Source organism: Salvelinus sp. IW2-2015, unplaced genomic scaffold (genome assembly GCF_002910315.2).
Source record: "Salvelinus sp. IW2-2015 unplaced genomic scaffold, ASM291031v2 Un_scaffold86, whole genome shotgun sequence".
Classification (NCBI taxonomy): domain Eukaryota; kingdom Metazoa; phylum Chordata; class Actinopteri; order Salmoniformes; family Salmonidae; genus Salvelinus; species Salvelinus sp. IW2-2015.
Window position 1 is genome coordinate 156,407 of NW_019942515.1, and position 22,709 is coordinate 179,115.

The following is a 22,709-nucleotide window of genomic DNA, read 5'->3' on the forward strand; positions in this document are numbered from 1 at the left end:
GGTGATTACAAACAGACTGCTTTTTCAGTGTTGGGGCACCACCAGCTTTAAGGGAATCAATGGGGTAAGCTTAGTTTACTGCTATTCTGCTATTGCTTGTAGCCTTGTACCACCATTTACTGTTTCCCCTCACAACAACCTATAGAAAAAGGTTCCCCCCAGCCCAAACCACCTCCTAAGCCTCTCCCTGCCTGTCTCTGGGCTGTGCTGGCTGTTCAGGGAAGTCTCCAGGCCACAGCCAGTCTAAGATTGCCCCATGTTGATCTGTGTGAAATCAATGTAATCGCCTTTAGCTCAAGCCTCCCCAGGGCATTAGTAGTCACCGTGTGCGTGGCTGAATGTGGTGTGTGTGTGTGTGTGCCACAGCAGGGCTAATGTCCTGCTCAGCAGAATGCGGTGTTCTGTGGGTTGTTTAGAGTTTCACTGCTGCCTTCTGTTAGGCTTTGTTTTAATCAAATGTATTTCAGATAGAGGCTCTACAGTTTATGTATTTCATTATTCATGTTTGCCATGCTGCTGCACTTTACTACTCAGTCTTGGAGCTTAATCCCAAATGAATCTGTGCTAGGCCTAGTTGTCAATAGTGTATTGTGGTTGTAAATGATCTGTAGGGGTTTTGTGTAGGCCCAACCTTTACATACAGTGCATTCGTTACAGCCTTCTAAAATTGATTACATTTTTTTTTCTCATCAATCTACACACAATACTCCATAATGACTAGGTGAAAACATGTTTTTAGACATTTTTGCAAATGTATTAAAAATAAAAAAACAGATCCCTTATTTATGAAAGTATTCCGATGCTATGGGGCATCCTGTTTCCATTGATCATCTTTGAGATGCTTCTACATCTTGATTGGAATCCACCTGAGGTAACTTCAATTGATCGGACATAATTTGGAAAGGCAGACACCTGTCTATATAAGGTCCCACAGTTGACAGTGCATGTCAGAGCAAAAACCTAGCCATGAGGTCGAAGGAATTGTTCGTAGAGCTCCGAGACAGGATTGTGTCGAGGCACAGATCTGGGGAAGGGTACCAAAACATTTCTGCAGCATTGAAGGTCCCCTAGAACATAGTGGCCTCCATCATTATTAAATGGAATATGTTTGGAACCACCAAGACCCTTCCTAGAGCTTCAGACCCCTTGACTTTTTCCACGTTTTGTTACGTTACAGACTTATTCTAAAAAAAGATTTTTTYCCCCCCCTCATCAATCTACACAAAGTAACCCATAATGACAAAGAAATGTTTGCAAAGTTTTTTCCATTCTTCTCTGCAGATCCTCTCAAGCTCTGTTTGGATGGGGAGCATCGCTGCACAGGTCTCTCCAGAGATGTTTGATTGGGTTCAAGTCCGGGCTCTGGGTGGGCCACTCGAGGACATTCAAAGACTTGTCCCGAAGCCACTCCTGCGCTGTCTTGGCTGTGTACTTAGGGTCATTGTCCTGTTGGAAGGTGAACCTTTGCCCCAGTCTGAGGTCCTGAGCCCTGTGGAGCAGGTTTTCATCAAGGATCTCTCTACTTTGCTCTGTTCAATTTCCCTCGATCCTGACTAGTGTTCCAGTCCCTGCCGCTGAAAAACATCCCCACAGTATGATGCTGCCAACCATGCTTCACTGTAGGGATGGTGCCAGACATGACGCTTGGCATTCAGGCCAAAGAGTTCAATCTTGGTTTCATCAGACCAGAGAATCTTGTTTCTCATGGTCTGAGAGTCCTTTAGGTGCCTTTTGGCAATCACCAAGTGGGCAGTCATGTGCCTTTTACTGAGGAGTGGCTTTCGTCTGGCCGATCTACCATAAAGGCCTGATTTGGTGGAGTGCTGCAGAGATGGGAGAACCTTCCAGAAGTACAACCATCTCCACAGAGGAACTCTGGAGCTCTGTCAGAAGGACCATCAGGTTCTTGGCCACCTCCTTGACCAAGCCCTATCTCCCCTGATTGCTCAGTTTGGCCGGGCGGCTAACTCTAGGAAGAGTCTTGGTGGTTCCAAACTTCTTCCATTTTAAGAACGATGGAGGCCACTATTCTTGGGGACCTTCAATGCTGCAAAAAATATTTGGTACCCTTCCCCAGATGTGTGCCTCGACACAATCCTGTCTCTTAGCTCTACGTACATTTTCTCATGGCTTGGTTTTTGCGCATACACTGTCAACCGTGGGACCTTATATAGACAGGTGTGTGCCTTTCCAAATCATGTCCAATCAATTGAATTTACCACAGGTGGACTCCAATGAAGTTGTAGAAACATCTCAAGGATGATCAATGGAAACAGGATGTACCTGAGCTCAATTTCAAGTCTCATAGCAAAGGGATACTTATGTAATAAATAAAACACTTTTTAAAATAAATTCTAAAAACCCATTTTTGCTTTGTCAATTGTGTGTGTGTGTAATTAAAAAGAAATCTATTTTAGAATAAGGCTGTAATGTAATAAAATGTGGAAAAAGTCAAGGGGTCTGAGTACTTTCCAAATGCATTGTTTATACTGGGACTGCTTGACACACACATCTGTCAACCAACAGACTATCAACCAAATAATCGACCAGTTGACTATTTGGAATCAGCCCTTATACACACGTAGTTACTTGTTTTGAAAAACAATTTTAAGATTTAAGAACAGGTCTTTTAAATACTTCAGGGTGTATGTCTCTGTTGCAGCAGTGACAACATACTCAGTGCCACACCTGTGTGCCAGTGTGACTCAGTGCTAACCTCCTGTGTGACTGTGTGTGTATCTTTCCAGACTTCAGCCATGGCCACGGCAGGCGCAGGACCAGGCACAGCAGAGCCAAATCGGCCAGGCCCCCAGAGGAAGATGTCTACCACAGGGGAAAGCCTGTACAAGGTGCTAGGCCTGGAGAAAGGAGCTTCCGCGGATGACATCAAGAGAGCTTACAGGTAACACACTGTTGTGGTGTGACTACCATTAATGTGATGACTGTTATTTGATCAAATTAACTATGTTTAATTATTACGTGATTAAATGAATCATGTAACAATTAACTCATTAGCAGTCTTGGGGCACCACGGGAAAAGTTATTTAACGAGTTGCTATCCCCGACTTAAACTCTAAAGATATAAATATCTCTTACCTCAATAACAGTCAATTATTAATTATTATTACCTCATCAGTCTCATTCTGAACGTCATTGACCGCACAGAAATAATAATAATCGCACAGAAATACACACAGTATAGATTATATTGATTACTAACATAATGCAATGTAAAGTCCCTAGTCGACTAACAAAGCATGACGGGGGGGGTTTAATACTGCTGCTGCCATCTTTGATTCTCACCCAGGCGCGAGAGTCATGACAGTCCTCCTCTGGTCGTTTCAATCTTGTAATTATCTTGCAAGTTGCACACCACCATAAAAATGACCACGGGATGTTCTGGTTGTGGATCCAGGGGGGGGGGGGACTGACAATACTCAGGCTGTCTCTGGTTGTTATAGCCACATAACTGGTAAGCCTGTTTCTCCATTTCCCAATGAATTGGTCCATCAGACACAGAAGAATGGACTTTTAATGAGTTATAAGCTCTTTATAGGATTCAGAGTTTCGTTTCATTCATATGTGACGGCGTGGACTAAGATGAATGAATTCATCCATCTGTCCATCCATCCATTTACAGGAAACTAGCGTTGAAGTACCACCCAGATAAGAACCCAGACAACCCGGAGGCTGCAGATAAGTTTAAAGAGATCAACAACGCCAACTCCATCCTGAACGACGACGGCAAGAGGAGGATCTACGACGAGTACGGCTCCATGGGTCTCTACGTGTCTGAGCAGTTTGGAGAGGAGAGCGTCAAATACTACTTCCTCATGTCCAAGTGGTGGTTTAAGGTGAGAGAGAATACCGCATAACCCCTCTAAAACCACCTTTTAGTCTAACAGTGTAATAGATTGAGTACTCAGGTGACCATTACCCTCTGTGGACAGGTTATCCTGGGTGTAGTCAGGACTGCAGTAGCCTCTGACAGTGGGGTGATTAACCCATCCTGAGTCCCAGCCTACTGTCTCTGTCTGTGATGACGTACTGACTGGATTGCTTTCACAGCCGCGTCATTCACACACTCATCGCACTGTATAAGACATTACTATGTCTACTCCATTCATTAGACACCCTTCTATCTTGTGGTGGGAGTGCATTGACAGTCTATTAATTGAAGACTTGAGTGAAGTGTATTATTGCTTTGAAAGGTGTCATAGTTATACCTCCCTCTGAACCTGTCAGTGTACTGTGTTTTTCTGTTTGTCAGTTAGACCGGTGGCGTCAGGTGCAAAGCAGTCTTTATTTACAACTGTGTAGTTGTGCTCAGTCACTCTGAGATGTGAGGCCTTTGATGCTGAGTAGAGTACAGTAAGTAGAGTGGTTGAGATGCAGAGGGGACGATCCAGTGACTGTCTCACAAACCTCACTCTGCTTTCATCTACAAAGAAACAAAACCGCTGCACTTATTTATACCCTAGAAAGCACAGTGCAATAGGATTATTAAGCGCACCACACATATTACATTTGATATGTAGCATTGAAAAGCAGAGAGCCCTGAGGGCAAAGCCACTGTCTGAGCCAGGAGGTCTCTGCTGCTAGCATCCACTAGCTTCTCTCACTGGGCCACCCTGTAGATCTGAGGCCAGATATGTAGAGGTTCTCATGGGAGCAGGATGACGGCGGGTGGCTGTCCTGACTGCTGTGTGTTTGTGTTATGTCCTTGTGCTGCAGACCATGGCCGTGTGCTGCACAGTCTTCTCCTGCTGCTGTTGCTGCTGCTGTTGCTGTTTCTGCTGCGGGAAGTGCAAGCCGCCAGAGGAGGATGATCACTACCAGTATGTGGACCCAGAGGACCTGGAGGCCCAGATCAAAGCTGAGACGGACGGAGGTGAGGGCACGCTGGGAAGGGGACGTGGGGGGGGGGGCATTATGGGAGGGGGGTAGGATATGGGTATGAGAGTGGAGGGGGGATTTTGGTTTGATGGTGGGTAGTGTATGGGAGAATGTTTGGGGCACCAGTAGGTGGGCTGGGGACTGAGAGCTTGGTGCTGCGCATGTATAGTATAGACTCTATGCTATAGTTGGATTAGAGGTCATGGGGAGGGTAGCCGATTAAATGCAGTATGCCCCTCGGTCCCTGTCCTTCTGTGTTGGCCCTCCTGAGTCCTTCTCCTGAGTCCTTGGCCCCTCCACTGTACCTCAGCGGCAGGCAGCCTCGCAGATGTCGGTTTTTCAGCCTGAATTAACGCTGTCACTTCCTTTCAGAGCATAGGAGCCAGAGAGAAGGAGATTAGAGGGAGGAGAGGCGGGGAAACCGCAGAGCACAGATGGGGCTAGAGCTGCCAAACAGAGATGGGGGGGGGAGGATGAGGAGAGAAGCGTCAGTGTCTAGCTCTACTAGGCAGAACTCCCGGTCTACAGCACCTGATCCTGCTCTGGAGGTTGAGGCTGAAGGCTAGCCCATAGATTACCTTAATGAAACAGAACAGCTAAAAGTGCATGTATTTATAGCTCACACACACTGTGAATGAGAGACTGCTGGCTCATATCACAGAGGATATGTGCTTTGTATCACAATCCTCCTTTACCACAAGGATACAAAACGCTAATGAAATGTTGTTTGGTATTTCTGCAGGTCAGCTTTCTGTGTGAAAGCTATGGGATGTAGTGTACAATAACGTACACATTAACCGTTAGAAATGTCAAGTGTTTCTTTTCTTCCAACATTTCAAACTCAACAAGAAGCTTTGTTTTACCCTCTACCATCCGTGGTCCTCAGTGCAGGTCAGAACAGGGACAGGGGCTGGGACAGAAGTGAGATGAGGGAGATTAATAGCACATCCTCAGATCTGACGGGACTGTATTGTCTGCCTCCGCCTCCTGTGTCGTGTCCTTGACTGGTTGGTCTGAGAAAATGACTCGGAGTTCCTTGACTCATGTTGCCTGTTAACACGGCAGCAAGAGAGCTCAGAACTCAATAGCAGACAGTCCCAAGGACTAGACTTCTAAATGCCTTGTCAGAGTGATCAGCGACCATGGTGACCCTATAGTCATGACCCTAAGCCCAAATTGCTGTCGCACTTTCAGTATAAGAAGTTATGAGATTATGGTGCATTGTAATTTACTATTGGTTTGAGATATTTGAATGTTTAGGCGAATACCTAGGTGACATGAATAACCTAACAAAAAACAGGAACTGTGCTTCATTTACAGTACCTGAAAGCTAAACAGGACATGACAAGCTAACAACCCCAGGGCGGTATGGGGATAACACATCAGTATACTCTGGCCCAATGAGCAGGACAGGTTCATTTCGTTCTGACAAGAGTGGTGTTTCTGTACTTTTGTGTTTCCATCTACCAGGTGACACGGTAATCATTGTCCAGCCCATACCTGTAGCCGTACCTATAGCTGTATCGAGCCCTGTGGCTGAGAGCATCAGCCTAGGCCCTGCCACCAGCCTAGGCCCTGCCACCAGCCTAGGCCCTGCCATCAGCCTAGGCCCTGCCATCAGCCTAGGCCCTGCCATCAGCCTAGGCCCTGCCATCAGCCTAGGCCCTGCCATCAGCCTAGGCCCTGCCATCAGCCTAGGCCCTGCCATCAGCCTAGGCCCTGCCATCAGCCTAGGCCCTGCCAGTCCAGTAGGTGACAACCCGACCAGTCCAGTGGCTGCTGAGAACCCAGGCGAAACGCTGCCGGAGTCTAAATGACTCGTAAGCCCCCCCGTCTGCCTTATGTACTGGCTGTACTCATCCCATCTGCATGGTGTTGTCCATTCGTTATGCCCCAGACCAACCCGTTTCACCGTACTGTATTAGTTCGTAGTGACACATGGTGCCTTTGTACCATGTTCTGCTGTTTGGTAGTTCGACTGGCTCACTAACCATCCATTCTGTTTGCCTGTCAGTGTTGCATGATGTCATGGCTGTTACTTGAAAATATTTTCAGCATGGCCACATGAGCTTGCCTTGTATATAATGTCTCTGCAACCGTTTCATAACAATTTCAGTGAATTGATTGCTAAGTATTTTGATTGTGTTTGGTCCATCATGAATGTATCTGCAGTAACTATTTGCTGCCTTGGTTATAAAGTGGATGTCATCTCTTTATTAATTAGGCCTAGTAAATGGTAATTAGATATAGCCTAATCTCTGCCCAGTATCCCATTACCTTAACAGCAAGAACACAGTGGCACTTACGGCTGGATTCAATCCGGAAGATCCGCGTTAAAATGTAAAGGTCAGTTGTGATTGATTTAGACATTTTAACGTGAATGCAGTCTCTGCAGGAACATTGCCTTTAAATTTAAATCGAGCTATACGGCATTTTCCGCAAGGAGACTGCGTTCACGTTAAACGCTGCATATGTCGGCTCAATCGGAAATTACCTTCAATTCCACCATACGGATTGAATCCAGCCCTTAGGCAACACAGGGCCCCACAGCAGCCAAGTACTCACTCAACCCACAACACATTAGCTGCCTTCAATAAACAGTAGCAGTCTATTTATATGAAACATCAATGAAATGTCAGGCTGGTTAGTTGAAAACCCAGCCTGTGGGTATGTGCAGGACAGAGCCATGTTCTAAAAGCACAGTCCCTTTTTGTCATAAGCTAACACAACCCTGGGATCCCCCTGTGGCCTGACGTAGAGGTAGCTGACCGCTTGGCTGAGCCAGTCCAGTGTGGGTTCAGCAGCTGAAGTGTTGGCACAGTATTCAGACTATAATGAGTCATTCTATTTCTCTGATTCATGCTCGCCCTTCATAGTGGTGGTGATAGACTAACCTTGGTGGTGATAGACTAACCTTGGTGGTGATAGACTAACCTTGGTGGTGATAGACTAACCTTGGTGGTGATAGACTAACCTTGGTGGTGATAGGTACTAACCTTGGTGGTGAGTGGACTAACCTTGGTGGTGGTGGACTAACCTGTGGTGGTGTGGGTGATGGACTAACCTTGTGGTGTGGTGGTGATGGACAACCTTGGTGGTGGTGGTGGTGATGGACTAACCTTGGTGGTGGTGGTGATGGACTAACCTTGGTGGTGGAGGGTGGTAGGACTAACCTTGGTGGTGGAGGTGGTAGACTAACCTTGGTGGTGGAGGTGTGGACTAACCTTGTGGTGGAGGTGATGGACTAACCTTGGTGGTGGTAGGTGGTAGACTAACCTGGTGGTGGAGGTGGTGGACTAACCTTGGTGGTGGAGGTGATGGACTAACCTTGGTGGTGATGACTAAGGTGGTGGAGGGTGATGGAACTAACGGTGGTGGAGGTGATGGACTAACGTGTGAGTGATGGGACTAACGGTGGTGGAGTGATGGACTAACCTGGTGGAGGTGATGGACTAACGTGGTGGAGGTGATGGACTAACGGTGGTGGAGGTGTGATGACTAACCCCTGGTGGAGGTGGTGATGGACTAACCCTGGTGGAGGTGGTGATGGACTAACCCTGGTGGAGGTGGTGATGGACTAACCCTGGTGGAGGTGATGATGGACTAACCCTGGTGGTGGAGGGTTTTTTCACTTGTCACTGAAGCAGGGTTGAAACTAACCTCATAGGACATGCCTTCATTAACCTTCCCTAGGCTAACTCCCAGGGAATTACAGAACATTCTAGTATGTCAGTCAGGTGCCTACCACTTTAGGTTAAGAACATTAGTAGTGTTTCCATGAAAGACGGGGGTTTAGAGTACCTAGATAGTCTGGAATATTCCATGATATCATGATACCCACTGGGTACTATTATTTTKAAAGTTTGTTCGTGGGGTTCCACTGTCACCTGTGGAAGTGGTAGGGACTAGGTACAGGTGTGTGTCCAGTGCACTGTTGAGACCAAAGCCCCATAGACCTAGACGGACCACCGCTGTCCTGTCACATCCAGCCATATGTTTTTGTCATCTCACCTCACACCTACTTCCTCAGCACCGTCCTGTCTGTTAGTGGTCTGTTTGTTCAACACCATGACACCTGTTGACATGTGTCATGGTTCTCTCTTTAGCWATACCAGAGCGATAGCTTGAAGCTTTGAGAGACAATGGCTATATAATGATGTTGGGATAGGAGTGAATCATTACTATCATTGCATTATACTGTAATCTGATATAGTAAGGGTAGTAGTCTACCACTAATAGTAGAAGTGCTTTCAAAGCCATGCTCTGTGCTCTCCCTCTATGCTGCGTTTTGGATGGTGTCCTCTATAAGGACAGTGACAGTGTGGATGAGCCTCGCCAGGGGAGGGCAGGTAGGTTCCTGATACACACTTGGTTATGTTCAGTAGGGCACACCGTAGCAAAACGTTTTGCAATGGAAAACACRCTCAGGTAGCACTTCCTTGTTTCAAAACTTTTTCCCACCTACTGAACATGACCCTTGTGGGGTTTCAACACTTCAGGGCAGGTTACACATGAGGACAGTAAAACAAGGGCCCAACTTGAGATCATGCCTTCTACTAATAATACATTCCCTTGTCAGTTGTATCTGAGATACAACAGGCTATTACTTGCAAACATTTTGAACTTTTTATTTAACATTTTCACTGAGCAAGTAGCCTAAATCATGAMAAACTAGTACAAGATAAAATTGTATAAGACAGTGCATTAACAAAACAATAATCATAAAACATGACTTGCTGGATTTTGATCTCTGTATTTCAGAAGAGTTCACTTTTTTGATAACAGGATTTATTGCTGCAAAGCTAATGAGGATTGGAAGCTTCCAGTCAAGTGTTTACAGAGCTGTTGTGTAGATCCAGCTAGTAAATACTCTGTGTGTACCTGGCAGCCAAGGCTTTGCCCTTGTAGCCTCAGCCTAGCTGCTTTACTGTTTTGGGAGGAAGTTTTACTGTAGTCACAGACCTTTGGCTTGTACAGTCTGCATGAACCACAACCTGTACTGATATTCCTGTTTGATTTCTCATTGGCATCATGTCATTAGCCTAAATCTACAGAACCCTGATATGTAATTTGATGTTTACAAAGTCATTGTCATTTGAAGGTCATTGTGATCATTGTTGTTACCTGTCTGTACATGCCTGTTGGTTATTCATTTGACTTCAGAATTTGACCTTTTTAGTATTATACAAACAATAGAGAATTATTTTACAGGATATGTAGCATAGTCCTTTACTCACTCCATTAGTATAGAGTGGGGCATATAGCTAACATACAGAGCTTTCAGAAAGTATTCACACACCTCACATATTGTTGAGTTATAGGCTGAATTTAAAATACATTACATTTATATTTGTTTTGTCACTGCCAGGAGACAATGCCCCATATCAAAGTGGAATTATGTTTATTGGAGTTTTTACAAATTAATTAAAAATTAAAATCTGAAATGTCTTAAGTATTCAACCCCTTTCTTATGGCAAGTCTAAATAAGTTCAGGAGTAGAAATTTGCTTAACAATTCACATAATACGTTGCATGGACTGTGTGTGCAATAATAACATGATTTTTGAATGACTACATCTACATACCCCACACATAAAATTATCAATTATCTATTGTAAAGTGGCTGTTCCACTGGATGTCATAAGGTGAATGCACCAATTTGTAAGTCGCTCTGGATAAGAGCGTCTGCTAAATGACTTAAATGTAAATGTAAATCTGTAAGGTCCCTCAGTCGAGCAGTGAATTTCAAACACAGATTCAACCACAAAGACCAGGGGTCTTTTCCAATGCCTCGCAAAGAAGGGAACCTATTGGTACATGGGTAAAAAATAAAGATACACTACAAAGATACAGACGTACTTCCTAACTCAGTTGCTGGAGAGGAAGGAAACCGCTTAGAGATTTCACCATGAGGCCAATGGTGACTTTATATCAGTTACAGAGTTTAATGGCTGTGATTAGAAAMAAAATAATAAATGGAATGAAGTTAAGCACAGGAAATATCCTAGAGGAAAACCTGGTTGTCTGCTTTCCACCAGACACAGGGAGATGAATTCACCTTTCAGCAGGACAATAACCTAAAACACATGGCCAAATCTACACTGGAGTTGCTTACCAAGAAGTCAGTAAATGTTCCTGAGTGGCCAAGTTAGTTTTCACTTAAATCTACTTGAAAATCTATGGCAAGTTCTGAAAATGGTTTTCTAGTAATGATCAACAACCAATTTGACAGAGCTTGAAGAATTTTGAAAATAATACACTGCTCAAAAAAATAAAGGGAACACTTAAACAACACAATGTAACTCCAAGTCAATCACACTTCTGTGAAATCAAACTGTCCACTTAGGAAGCAACACTGATTGACAATAAATTTCACATGCTGTTGTGCAAATGGAATAGACAACAGGTGAAATTATAGGCAATTAGCAAGACACCCCCAATAAAGGAGTGGTTCTGCAGATGGTGTCCACAGACCATTCTCAGTTCCTATGCTTCCTGGCTGATGTTTTGGTCACTTTTGAATGCTGGCGTGCTTTCACTCTAGTGGTAGCATGAGACGGAGTCTACAACCCACACAAGTGGCTCAGGTAGTGCAGCTCACCCAGGATGGCACATCAATGCGAGCTGTGGCAAGAAGTTTGCTGTGTCTGTCAGCGTAGTGTCCAGAGCATGGAGGCGCTACCAGGAGAAGGCCAGTACATCAGGAGACGTGGAGGAGGCCGTAGGAGGGCAACAACCCAGCAGCAGGACCGCTACCTCCGCCTTTGTGCAAGGAGGAGAGGAGGAGCACTGCCAGAGCCCTGCAAAATGACCTCCAGCAGGCCACAAATGTGCATGTGTCTGCTCAAACGGTCAGAAACAGACTCCATGAGGGTGGTATGAGGCCCGACATCCACAGGTGGGGGTTGTGCTTACAGCCCAACACCGGTGCAGGACGTTTGGCATTTGCCAGAGAACACCAAGATTGGCAAATTCGCCACTGGCGCCCTGTGCTCTTCACGAATGAAAGCAGGTTCACACTGAGCACATGTGACAGAGTCTGGAGACGCTGTGGAGAACGTTCTGCTGCCTGCAACATCCTCCAGCATGACCGGTTTGGCGTGGGGTCAGTCATGGTGTGGGGTGGCATTTCTTTGGGGGCCACACAGCCCTCCTGCGGTTAGCCCTGGGTTCCTCCTAATGCTAGACCTCAGTGGGCTGGAGTGTGTCAGCAGTTCCTGCAAGAGGAAGGCATTGATGCTATGGACTGGCCCGCCTGTTCCCCAGACCTGAATCCAATTGAGCACATCTGGGACATCATGTCTCGCTCCATCCACCAACGCCACGTTGCACCACAGACTGTCCAGGAGTTGGCGGATGCTTTAGTCCAGGTCTGGAGAGAGATCCCTTCAGGAGACCATCCGCCACCTCATCAGGAGCATGCCCAGGCGCTGTAGGGAGGTCATACAGGCACGTGGAGGCCACACACACTACTGAGCTTCATTTTGACTTGTTTTAAGGACATTACATCAAATTTGGATCAGCCTGTAGTGTGGTTTTCCACTTTAATTTTGAGTGTGACTCCAAATCCAGACCTCCATGGGTTGATAAATTTGATTTCCATTGATAATTTGTGTGATTTTGTTGTCAGCACATTCAACTATGTAAAGAAAAAAGTATTTAAGTATTTCATTCATTCAGATCTAGAATGTGTTATTTTAGTGTTCCCTTTATTTTTTTGAGCAGTGTATATACCGTCAAGGAGGTGTGTAAACAAAACTCCTTACAAATTTGGCAAGATAAGAAGTTGGGGTATGGGGGAGACAAAATACTGATACCTACAATCCAGTAGTGGAAAGCTCTTAAAGACTTAGCCAGAAAGACTCACAGCTGTGATCCTGCCAAAGGTGCTTCTACAAGGTATTGACTCAGGGGTGTGAATACTTATGTAAATGAGATATTTCTGTATTTGATTTTCAATAAATTTGCCAAGATGTCTAAACATGTTTTCATTATGGGGTATTGTGTGTAGATGGGTGAGGGGGGAAAAAACAAAACAATCTATTCCATTTTGAATTTAGGCATGTGGAGTAAGTCATGCGCTATGAATACTTTCTGAAGGCACGGTGTCAACTGTCCTTTTCTCTATTGAGGGTTATTTTTTTCTAGTGAATCTGACCCAGTCCCTTGTCTTCCTGCAGGTCCGCGTGCCCCTATCGTGATCCAGCCGCATTCCATCACCGTCGAGGTTCCAGAGACCTCCCAGCCTGCAGCCAGTCAGCCCACCTCCAAGCCCCAGCAATGACCCTCCCCTCCCAGCCCCGTCTACCCGCTGGAGCCCTCCCCTTAGGTGGGCACGGCCCCCCGAGGGCCCCACTCTGGAGCAGCCAGCCAGGCCAGCCGTTACCACAGCCAGGACTCACCAGTCAACCCCCCATACTGTGGCAAAGGTCCAACCAAATGGACATGAGCGGCACGCTGCCAAGAGACCAGGACTCCTTATGACTYGATATGTCTATCTACCAAACTGAGGATTAGAACAAACTCTCTCCTATCACTCCATTGTGTCCCTCTGTTTCAATCCTCCCTCGTCTAACCCCTCTCCCCCGCTCTCTTTCTCCCTCTTGGACTCTCGTCTCTGTCAGAGCTCTGGGATTGGAGACTCTTTTCATGTTCAGTCTGAGTTTTGGGTTTTAAATAGCCTGACTCAAACCTTCGACCTCCCAGAGACTAAAGCATGGATCAGAGGATGTGCATGTGTTAAGTTTGATCTGCATGCCCCTACTGTACAACACTGGCACATACATAACCCTCTACTACAGCCACCACCACCATCTTACCCCTGTCAGCGATACCCCCAGCTCCAGCCAGGTGCACTTACAGAATGCTGCACAACCAAGGGTCTCCACCTCCACCTGAATGAGACCCAAAAGTGGGGCCAACATTCGAGAACAGTGAAAATGTGCGGTGGGAAAATTCTGCTTTTAACAGAAAAATGTGTTGACTGCTTTATTTAATTGCTAATTGATGTCACAGTTATGTTAGTTAGACCAAAGCCAAACTACATGCCACTAACTCCATGCGTTCAGTAGTCACCAGTTTCTCCTCATGCCACTAGAGCCAACCTGAGAGGATTGCCCCTTTTTGAGGAGTATGCATGTGGGTCTACTATGCACTTTTGAAACCTGTGAATTGGGTAAATGGTCATTTCTGATGGACTGTCAGCTATCGTATGGGTCCAGCCAACCAGCACTGCTTACTGAACCAGTCAGCACACTTCTCTCTGTATTCGATGGAACTGACAGATAGAAACAGCTAGCTGACTGCAACCCAACTATTATCAAACGTCTCCCATCTCAAATGGTGGTTTTGCTTTGCGTTCTCATAGTCTGTTGTGACATGGAGATACAGGTGGTATGTACTRTAGGGATCTGTGTTTGACCCAGCCACTAAGTGCACTCTATGCCACATTCTAGAGGGACAATTATGTTCTCTGTACTGCCTACAGAGAGATCCCATCACCAATGATTTTGAGACTTTTCAGATGTTGATTTGACTTTGATGAAATAACACACCAGGGTGTTTTCCATGGGGTTTTGGTGGACTGAGGCATGTTGAGTATTTTATGGGCTAAAGATACACATGTCTACTATTTACAACTAGGCATTAGTCCTCCCGTTCACTCCTTTCTACAGTACGGTCTCTGTGATGAGATGATGCAGTGTCACACAGCAGGGTTAGGGTCTGTACAGATCACACAACCAGCCGTTTGTACTTTAGTACAGCTCTCTTTATGACCCTGGGGGTGCAGAGTCGGCGCTTTCTCAAATGTACTGTAATCAGAATAGTGAAAAAGTGAAGCGAATGGGTGCCACATTGTTATTGCGAGTCAGTCAGTCCCAGTGGTGGGTGGGGGTGTGTGTAGAGCATTGTACAAAGTCGTTTGGTTTGTTCATCTAGTGCTGTGGTCAGTCAGTCATCCCCTCCCAGTTTCTTTGTGGTTTGTCATTTGAAAAGGGCATTCTGTGTTTCCTAAAGAGGGGCTGGTACATGGTGTTAACCACCTTGTGTATTGGCTGAAGAACAACCCTAAAGTTAGACTAAACTAAAATCATGTCATCAAATGATGTCAAGCGTTTTGTAGCTTTGGATGTTTTTTTTCCTGAGAGTTTTCATAGAAATGATTTCAGTAGCTTCAATTTCTTACTGGAATTTATGGCACTTTTTCTCCCCTTCATTTCACTAAGTTAATAGCCAAAACCCTCCTGATTTTGTTTTTTTTGTCTGTTATGCGTTTTCGAAAACCATAGTAAATCGGATGCATTTCAACATAACAGTGCAGTATCTAGCCCCAGGGCTCAGAGGAGAAATACCTTTTATTTACTCTGGTGATCCTTATCTGCTGTAAATAATAATCACTATGTGTGTCACATGCAAATAACATTGTAATAAGGTTGTTTTGAGAATCTTTGTTGAATGAAAATGTTTTAAGAATCAACCCCATATACATAGTGTACATTGTCTATTTTTTATTTATGTCAAACCAAAAGAGCTGTTTTTAAAAAAATTAAAAAACAAGTTGACAGTTGGGAAGAGAGGACCCTAGACTAGCCAACATGGTCCTCCCAGGGGGCTGGGCAACTGGTTGACAGAGGTAGGCAGGCTGTCCTAACTGGCTAGGCCACCATGGCGCTGGTCTACAGTAGCAGACAGACAGGTAGTGTGTATCTGTCTGCCCTGAGTGTAGGGGGCAATGATGTCTCCATCTCATCTCTCTTATAGGACACAGGGTAATATGAGGACTCTGCCACTGAAATGATTGATTGTAGTTTTGTCGATGTTTTCATTGTCATTCATTCTTCATCATGTCTCATGGACAAAAATGATCTGTAAATGTGTATTTATATAATGAAATCAAAATTAAAAGAAGGGGGATTTGTACAATGTCTTCTGTTTGCGTCWTTGTGTAGTTATTGTGGACTCTGAATCCTCAACACTGAGAATGGTTGGTATTTTATTAGGATCCCCAGCAGCTACTCTTCCTGGAGTGTTTTTATTTATATATACACACATATTACCAGTCAAAAGTTTGGACACACCTACTCAAGGGTTTTATATCATTTTACTATTTTCTACATTGTAGAATAATAGTGAAGACAAACTATGAAATAACACACATGGAATCATGTAGTAACCCAAAAAGTGTTAATCAAAATATATTTGAGATTCTTCAAAGTAGCCACCCTTTGCCTTGATGACAGCTTTGCACACTCTTGGCAACCTGCTTTTCCAACAGTCTTGAAGGAGTTCTAACATATGCTGAGCACTTGTTGGATGCTTTTTCTTCATTCTGYGGTCCAACTCATCCCAAACCATCTGAATTGGGTTGAGGTTGGGTGATATTGGAAGACAGGTCATCTGATGCAGCACTCCATCACTCTCCTTCTTGGTCAAATAGCCCTTACACAGCCTGGAGGTGGGTTGGGTCATTGTCCTGTTGAAAAACAAGCGATAGTCCCACTAAGCGCAAACCAGATGGGATTCCACAAATGAACATTCAACAAGGCACACCTGTTAATTGAAATGCATTCCAGGTGACTACCTCATGAAGCTGGTTGAGAGAATGCCAAAGTGTGCAAAGCTGTCATCAAGGCAAAGGGTGGCTACTTTGAAGAATCTAAAATATATTTTGCATTTGTTTAACACTTTTTGGATTACTACATGATTCCATATGTGTTCATGTCTTCATTATTATTCTATAATGTAGGAAATAGTCAAAATAAAGAAAAACCCTTGAATCACACACAGAACGAGCAGTATGGCTGGTGGCATTGTCATGCTGGAGGGTCATGTCAGGATGAGCCTGCAGGAAGGGTACCACATGAGGGAGGAGGATGTCTTCCCTGTAACACACAACGTTGAGATTGCCTGCAATGACAACAAGCTCAGTCTGATGATGCTGTGACACACCGCCCCAGACCATGACGGACCCTCCACCTCTAAATCTATCCCGCTCCAGAGTACAGACCTCGGTGTAACGCTCATTCCTTCGACGATAAATGCAAATCTGACCATCATCCCATGTGAGACAAAACTGCGACTCGTCAGTGAAGAGCACTTTTTGCCAGTCCTGTCTGGTCCAGCGACGGTGGGTTTGTGCCCATAGGCGATGTTGTTGCCAGTGATGTCTGGTGATTACCTGCCTTACAACAGGCCTACAAGCCCTCAGTCCAGCCTCTCTCAGCCTATTGCGGACAGACTGAGCACTGATGGAGGGATTGTGCATTCCTGGTGTGACTCGGGCTGTTGTTGTTGCCATCCTGTACCTGTCCCGCAGGTGTGATGTTCAGATGTACCAATCCTGTGCAGGTGTTGTTACACGTGGTCTGCCACTGCGAGGACAATCAGCTGTCCGTCCTGTCTCCCTGTAGCGCTGTCTTAGGCATCTCACAGTATGGACATTGCAATTTATTGCCCTGGTCATATCTGCAGTCCTCATGCTTCCTTGCAGCATGCCTAAGGCACATTCACGCAGATGAGCAGGGACCCTGGGCATCTTTCTTTTGGTGTTTTTCAGAATCAGTAGAAAGGCCTCTTTAGTGTCCTAAGTTTCATAACTGTGACCTTAATTGCCTATCGTCTGTAAGTTGTTAGTGTTTTAACGACCGTTCCACAGGTGCATGTTCATTAATTGTTTATGGTTCATTGAACAAGCATGGGAAACAGTGTTAAAACCCTTTACAATGAAGATCTGTGAAGCTATTTGGATTTTTACGAATTATCTTTGAAAGACAGGGTTCTGAAAAAGGGCCGTTTCTTTTTTTGCTGAGTTTATATAAGGAGTGGCTCTCYACGAACCAAACAAAGTATGTCTGTTCACAGAAGAATGCTATCTTTTATTTCTGTTCTCTCAGACTAACAGAACACTGCAATCATTGGTGAACATAAAATTGGAGCAAATACCAGGAATAGCAACGTTTTCTGCTGTTACAATATTTGAAGACGTTATCCAAGAGTCTGACGACATTTCACGATGGCAACAAAGCATCAAGCTAAATTGTTTCCACTAGCCACATTAGTGAAACTARCTACATATTTAGAGGGTGCCTGCCCGTAGGCTACTCCAGTAAAAGAAAGGCAACAGGGAGATAGAGTAAAGTACAGTAGGGTGTGTGTTTGGCTTACTCTGCTCAAAGCCTCCATGTCCTATAAAAGTCCCCTTAAGCTTATTAGCAGCTTAGCATTACCTCAGCAATTACCTCATCTGTTTAGTAACCAGGAAGTGGAGGGTTAAGGGTCATGGACCACTTGTCAGAGGGTGTGTTTCAGATAAAGTCTTTCCGGGTCAGTTAATCAGCTGAGTCATTTTCTTATAGGCTCACATTCCAGCTTGGATCTTTTGAATAGTTTGGATATTTTATCCGTCACTGATAATTACGCTTAAAGTGTTGGTCTGATGTTTCTTGAGCTGAAAGAAAAGATCCCAGAAATGTTCCATATGCACAAAATAGTAATTTCTCTCAAATTTTGTGCACACATTTATTCACGTGCCTGTTAGTGAGCAATTCTCCTTTGCCAGATAATCGATTCAAGAAGTTGATTAAACAGCATGATCATTGCACCTTGTGCTGGGGACAATAAAAGGCCACTCTAAAATGTGCAGTTTTGTCACACAGCACAATGCCACAGATGTCTCAAGTTTTGAGGGAGCGTGCAATTGGCATGTTGACTGCAGGAATGTCCACCAGAGCTCTTGCCAGAGAAGTGAATGTTAAGTTCTCTACCATAAGCCTCCTCCAACATTGTTTTAGAGAACTTGGTAATACGTCCAACCGGCCTCATAACCGCAGACCATATGTAACCATGCCAGCCCAGGACCTCCACATCTGGCTTCGTCACCTGCAGGATGGTCTGAGACCAGCTACCCGGACAGCTGATGAAACTGTGGGTTAGCACAACTGAAGAATTTCTGCACAAACTGTCAGAAACCGTCTCGTGGACATTCATCTGCGTGGTCGTCGTCCTCACCAGGTTCTTGATGTCAACATTGTGAACAGAGTGCCCCATGGTGGTGGTGGGGTTATGGTATGGGCAGACATAATCTATGCACAACGAACACAACTGCGTTTTATCATTGCCAATTTGCACAGTGATACCGTGACGAGATTCTGAGGCCCATTGTCATGCCATTCATCCACCGCCATCACCTCATGTTTCAGCATGATAATGCACGGCCATATGTCGCAAGGATCTGTCAAGAACTGCAAAGCTGCTGGGGTTTTCACGCTCAACAGTTTCCTGTGTGTATCAAGAATAGTCCACCACCCAAAGGACATCCAGCCAACTTGATACAACTGTGGGAAGCAATGGAGTCAACATGGGTCAGCAGCCCTGTGGAACGCTTTCGACACCTTGTAGAGTCCATGCCCCGATGAATTGAGGCTCCTCTGAGGGCAAAAGGGGTGCAACTCAATATTAGGAAGGTGCACCTAACTTTCTTTTACACTCAGTGTATGTCTTTGGTCCTGTTGAACCCTTCAGTTGACTGTTCGAACTGAAGGAGTCATTCAGATATGAGAGACTCCAACAGCTGCCTCAGTCCTGGGGGACAGGATGCAACAAGGTCTGCCTCTCAGGCCGAGGCCATTAATGAAAAGCAGAGGAGGCTGGTGGGAGGAGCTATAGGAGGACAGGCTCATTGTAATGGMTGGAATGGAATAAATGGAACGATATCACAACAAACATATGGAAACCACATATTTGACTCAGTTCCATTGATTCCATTCCAGCCATTACAATGAGCACGTCCTCCTATAGCTCCTCCCACCAGCCTCCTCTGGTGAAAAGTGGTCTACTCGTCACAGACCAAGACGCGTGGACCAAGATGGTGGTTCCGCTGCCTGTCGTGTCGTCACGAAGTGGTGTTGGACCGTCATGGTGTGTGAGCGAGCGAGCGAGCGAGGGGTACGTGACTGCCTTCTGCAAGCATCCACCTGAACCAGAATTCTCACCAAATGTCAACATCATCCATACAACGTGCCTTCACACTTCTGCTGACCTCTGTTGACTTGGCATGTCAACAGTAGCCATGTCAACAGTAGCCATGTCAACAGTAGCCATGTCAACAGTAGCCATGAGCACAAGGGGTGTGTAACGTGAACTCAGCCATGAAATATTGCTTCCAAAATATTCACCGTTCATGCAACAGACCTAGGCATCTGTTTTTATTCTAATGGTGTCACTAGAGCTTCTGTGTGTGTTCTTAAGCTGCGTCATGTCAACATACCAGGAATATGGAAAGCTCAGTCCCTGGCAGTGTCCTCAATGTTGGTGTTATAACAAGCACACTTTATCCCTGCCTCGATGGAGTGGTAAACATGAGAACCATGTGTCCTCTTGTGGCATTGACACAGCTACAGGCTTGTGTATCTGTATCTGGGGGTTAAGTACCATAGATTTTATATTTGGGAAGTGTTGCAATTACTGTAGGTGCATTGTATTACCATTCTAGGATTAGGGTTAGGGTTAGCACTTATATCCTCCTTTCTGTCKTAATCCTACCACTCTTTGGACCCGCAAGGTGCTGGATCTTGGCTCAGTCTGGCTTTCTCTTTGACCCAAGGCTCAATTTAGCCACTRATGTGGTTCGCAAGAGGGAGTGAGAATCTGCACCTACTATTGCAGTAATGTCTGTTTTATATATATATTTTTTTAATTAACAGAAAATAGAAGACAWAACATTCAGGAAAGTTTCCCCTTTTTAGCCCCCCACCCCCTCAACCCCCCGTATTTCAAGACACATTTGCAACTGATTGTGCCTTCAAACACATAAAAAAGTCGTTAAGTTACATATAAAAAAAGAAAGAATCAAAAATGTATATACCACGAAGTTACTTCAATGCCGTAAAACATACTATAGCCTAACATTTCCAGGTGATTAGGTGATCCTATAGAAGTAACCTCAATGGCTGGGGGTGAGGTAAAGAATCTGGAGGAAGTGTATGGAGCTGTTCGAAATAGTATACCATCGGGCAGTAATGTCTGTTTACCAGTAGAGAGCAGTACTGTAATCTGTTACTACTGGGTGTTGTAAATGCGCATTACGGCCATATTTAAAAGCCGTTGGTCCTTTTGGCTGTGAACAAACTATGTTGTTTATTATATCATTTATATCCATCGCTGAATGTGTAGTACGTGGCATATTTTTGTTCACACCATCTCTGAGGACACATTCTCACTTTGTATACATGGCCACTGGGTGGCAGTCTTTTCCAATATTTTGTTTAATTTAGAACGCTGTACATTATCACAGCTTTTTCATACCTTGTCACTTGACACGATAAATATAAAAGATAATATAATTACATCAAGGAAAGTACTTTTGGTCTGTAACACAGATTTGAGCTATATGAACAATCTATCTAGTTACACTCCAAATTATATTCCACAATAACTTTTATCGACTTTGTAAATTGGCTTGCAGTTATTTGATGTTATAACACCTTAACCCAGCAGAGCAAGGGAGAGAAATGAAACATTACCAAAGCTAGTGTATCATCAGCTGTTCCAGTGACTGTGAAACAAAGCGTGGGGAGAGTGGACTTCTCCCCTGGAGAATGGTGGTCAATAGCTGTAAATTACATATGAGGTAAACTGTTGGTGAAATCCCCTAACTCCTTGTAAGTGTTGTTCCCATAAGGGTATTTCCTCTGTCAAGGACAGAAGTGACGAGTCTCATAAGACAGAGGCAGTTGTGGGTGTGGTGTGGTGTGTGTGTGTGTGTGTGTGTGTGGTGTGTGTGTGTGTGTGTGGTGTGTGTGTGTGTGTGTGTGTGTGTGTGTGTGTGTGTGTGTGTGTGTGTGTGTGTGTGTGTGGTGTGTGTGTGTGTGTGTGGTGTGTGTGTGTGTGTGTGGTGTGTGTGTGTGTGTGTGTGTGGTGTGTGTGTTGTGTGTGTGTGTGTGTGTGTGTGTGTGTGTGTGTGTGTCTCTATAAGAGGCGTTCTTCCATTCTGTGTCCCTGCAGGCCCTGAACCCCACCAAGGTGGAGCAGCTGATGTGTGAGGAGCATGATGAGGGAAAATCAACATCTACTGCTGAGCTGTGAGACGCCCACCTGCTCTATGTGCAGTGTTTGGCCAGCACAATGACTGTGGGTGGCCCTTGCAGAATGTCTACAGAGAACAGAAGGTAAGGAAGCACCCTGAATCAGGTTGTGATCTCACTCAATCTCTTATAGGCTGTCTGTCTTCCTGTCTGGTAGTCTGTCTGCCCGCCTGTCTGTTAGATCGTCCTTACCCTTGCAATGAAAAGTAATTATCCAATATAACAGCTTACTTACTTTGTCACTCTCTATTCATCATGTCCCCCAGAGAGAGATTTGAATGTTATTTAAAGTGTAGAGCCAGTGTGTGTATGTGATCTGCCTGTGTGTGTGTGTGTGTGGTTTTTCTTTGAGTACTGAGTGAAGTGACAGCAGACAGATGTATTGAGTTGGAGCTGCCCTGCGGGGGTTCTCACACTGTGAGGGCCGGGTTTCATCTCACCTTACACGCACGCACACACACAGCCTGGTGGCACGACAACAGCTAATGTTGTATTATCACACCTCTGAGTCTTGTGCAGCATTCGTGTCTGTCTGTCCTTCATGTGGACCCACCACTCACACACACACACACACACACAACACACACACACCAACACACACACCACACACACACACACACACACACACACACACACACACACACACACACACACACACACACACACCACACACACACACACACACACACACACACACACACACACACACACACACACACACAGCACACACCCA

The 22,709-nt window shown here is 45.1% G+C and overlaps 1 protein-coding gene, 1 long non-coding RNA gene and 1 pseudogene across 4 annotated transcripts in view; all 3 read left to right on the top strand.

Annotated features, from left to right (window-relative positions):
- Nucleotides 1–15,822, top strand: part of LOC112068128 (dnaJ homolog subfamily C member 5) — a 29,940-nt gene extending 14,118 nt beyond the window's left edge. The window contains exons 2-7 of one of the 3 annotated variants that reach the window (XM_070438038.1): nt 2,748–2,902; nt 3,641–3,854; nt 4,735–4,891; nt 6,367–6,716; nt 9,206–9,245; nt 13,076–13,161. In XM_070438038.1, coding sequence (XP_070294139.1) covers nt 2,757–2,902; nt 3,641–3,854; nt 4,735–4,891; nt 6,367–6,713 — 864 coding nt within the window. In that variant the 5' untranslated portion in view covers nt 2,748–2,756 and the 3' untranslated portion in view covers nt 6,714–6,716; nt 9,206–9,245; nt 13,076–13,161. Of the gene's footprint in view, nt 1–2,747; nt 2,903–3,640; nt 3,855–4,734; nt 4,892–6,366; nt 6,717–9,205; nt 9,246–13,075 lie in introns of all 3 variants that reach the window. The other 2 variants (XM_070438037.1, XM_024135169.1) reach the window with 2 other exon arrangements.
- LOC139023886 (uncharacterized) lies at nt 7,998–8,383 on the top strand. Its single transcript, XR_011475109.1, has 3 exons — nt 7,998–8,108; nt 8,185–8,201; nt 8,341–8,383. It is a non-coding gene; the product is annotated as an uncharacterized lncRNA (long non-coding RNA).
- Nucleotides 15,823–19,447: 3,625 nt separating the features above from the next.
- Nucleotides 19,448–22,709, top strand: part of LOC139023884 (tripartite motif-containing protein 54-like) — an 8,433-nt pseudogene continuing 5,171 nt past the window's right edge.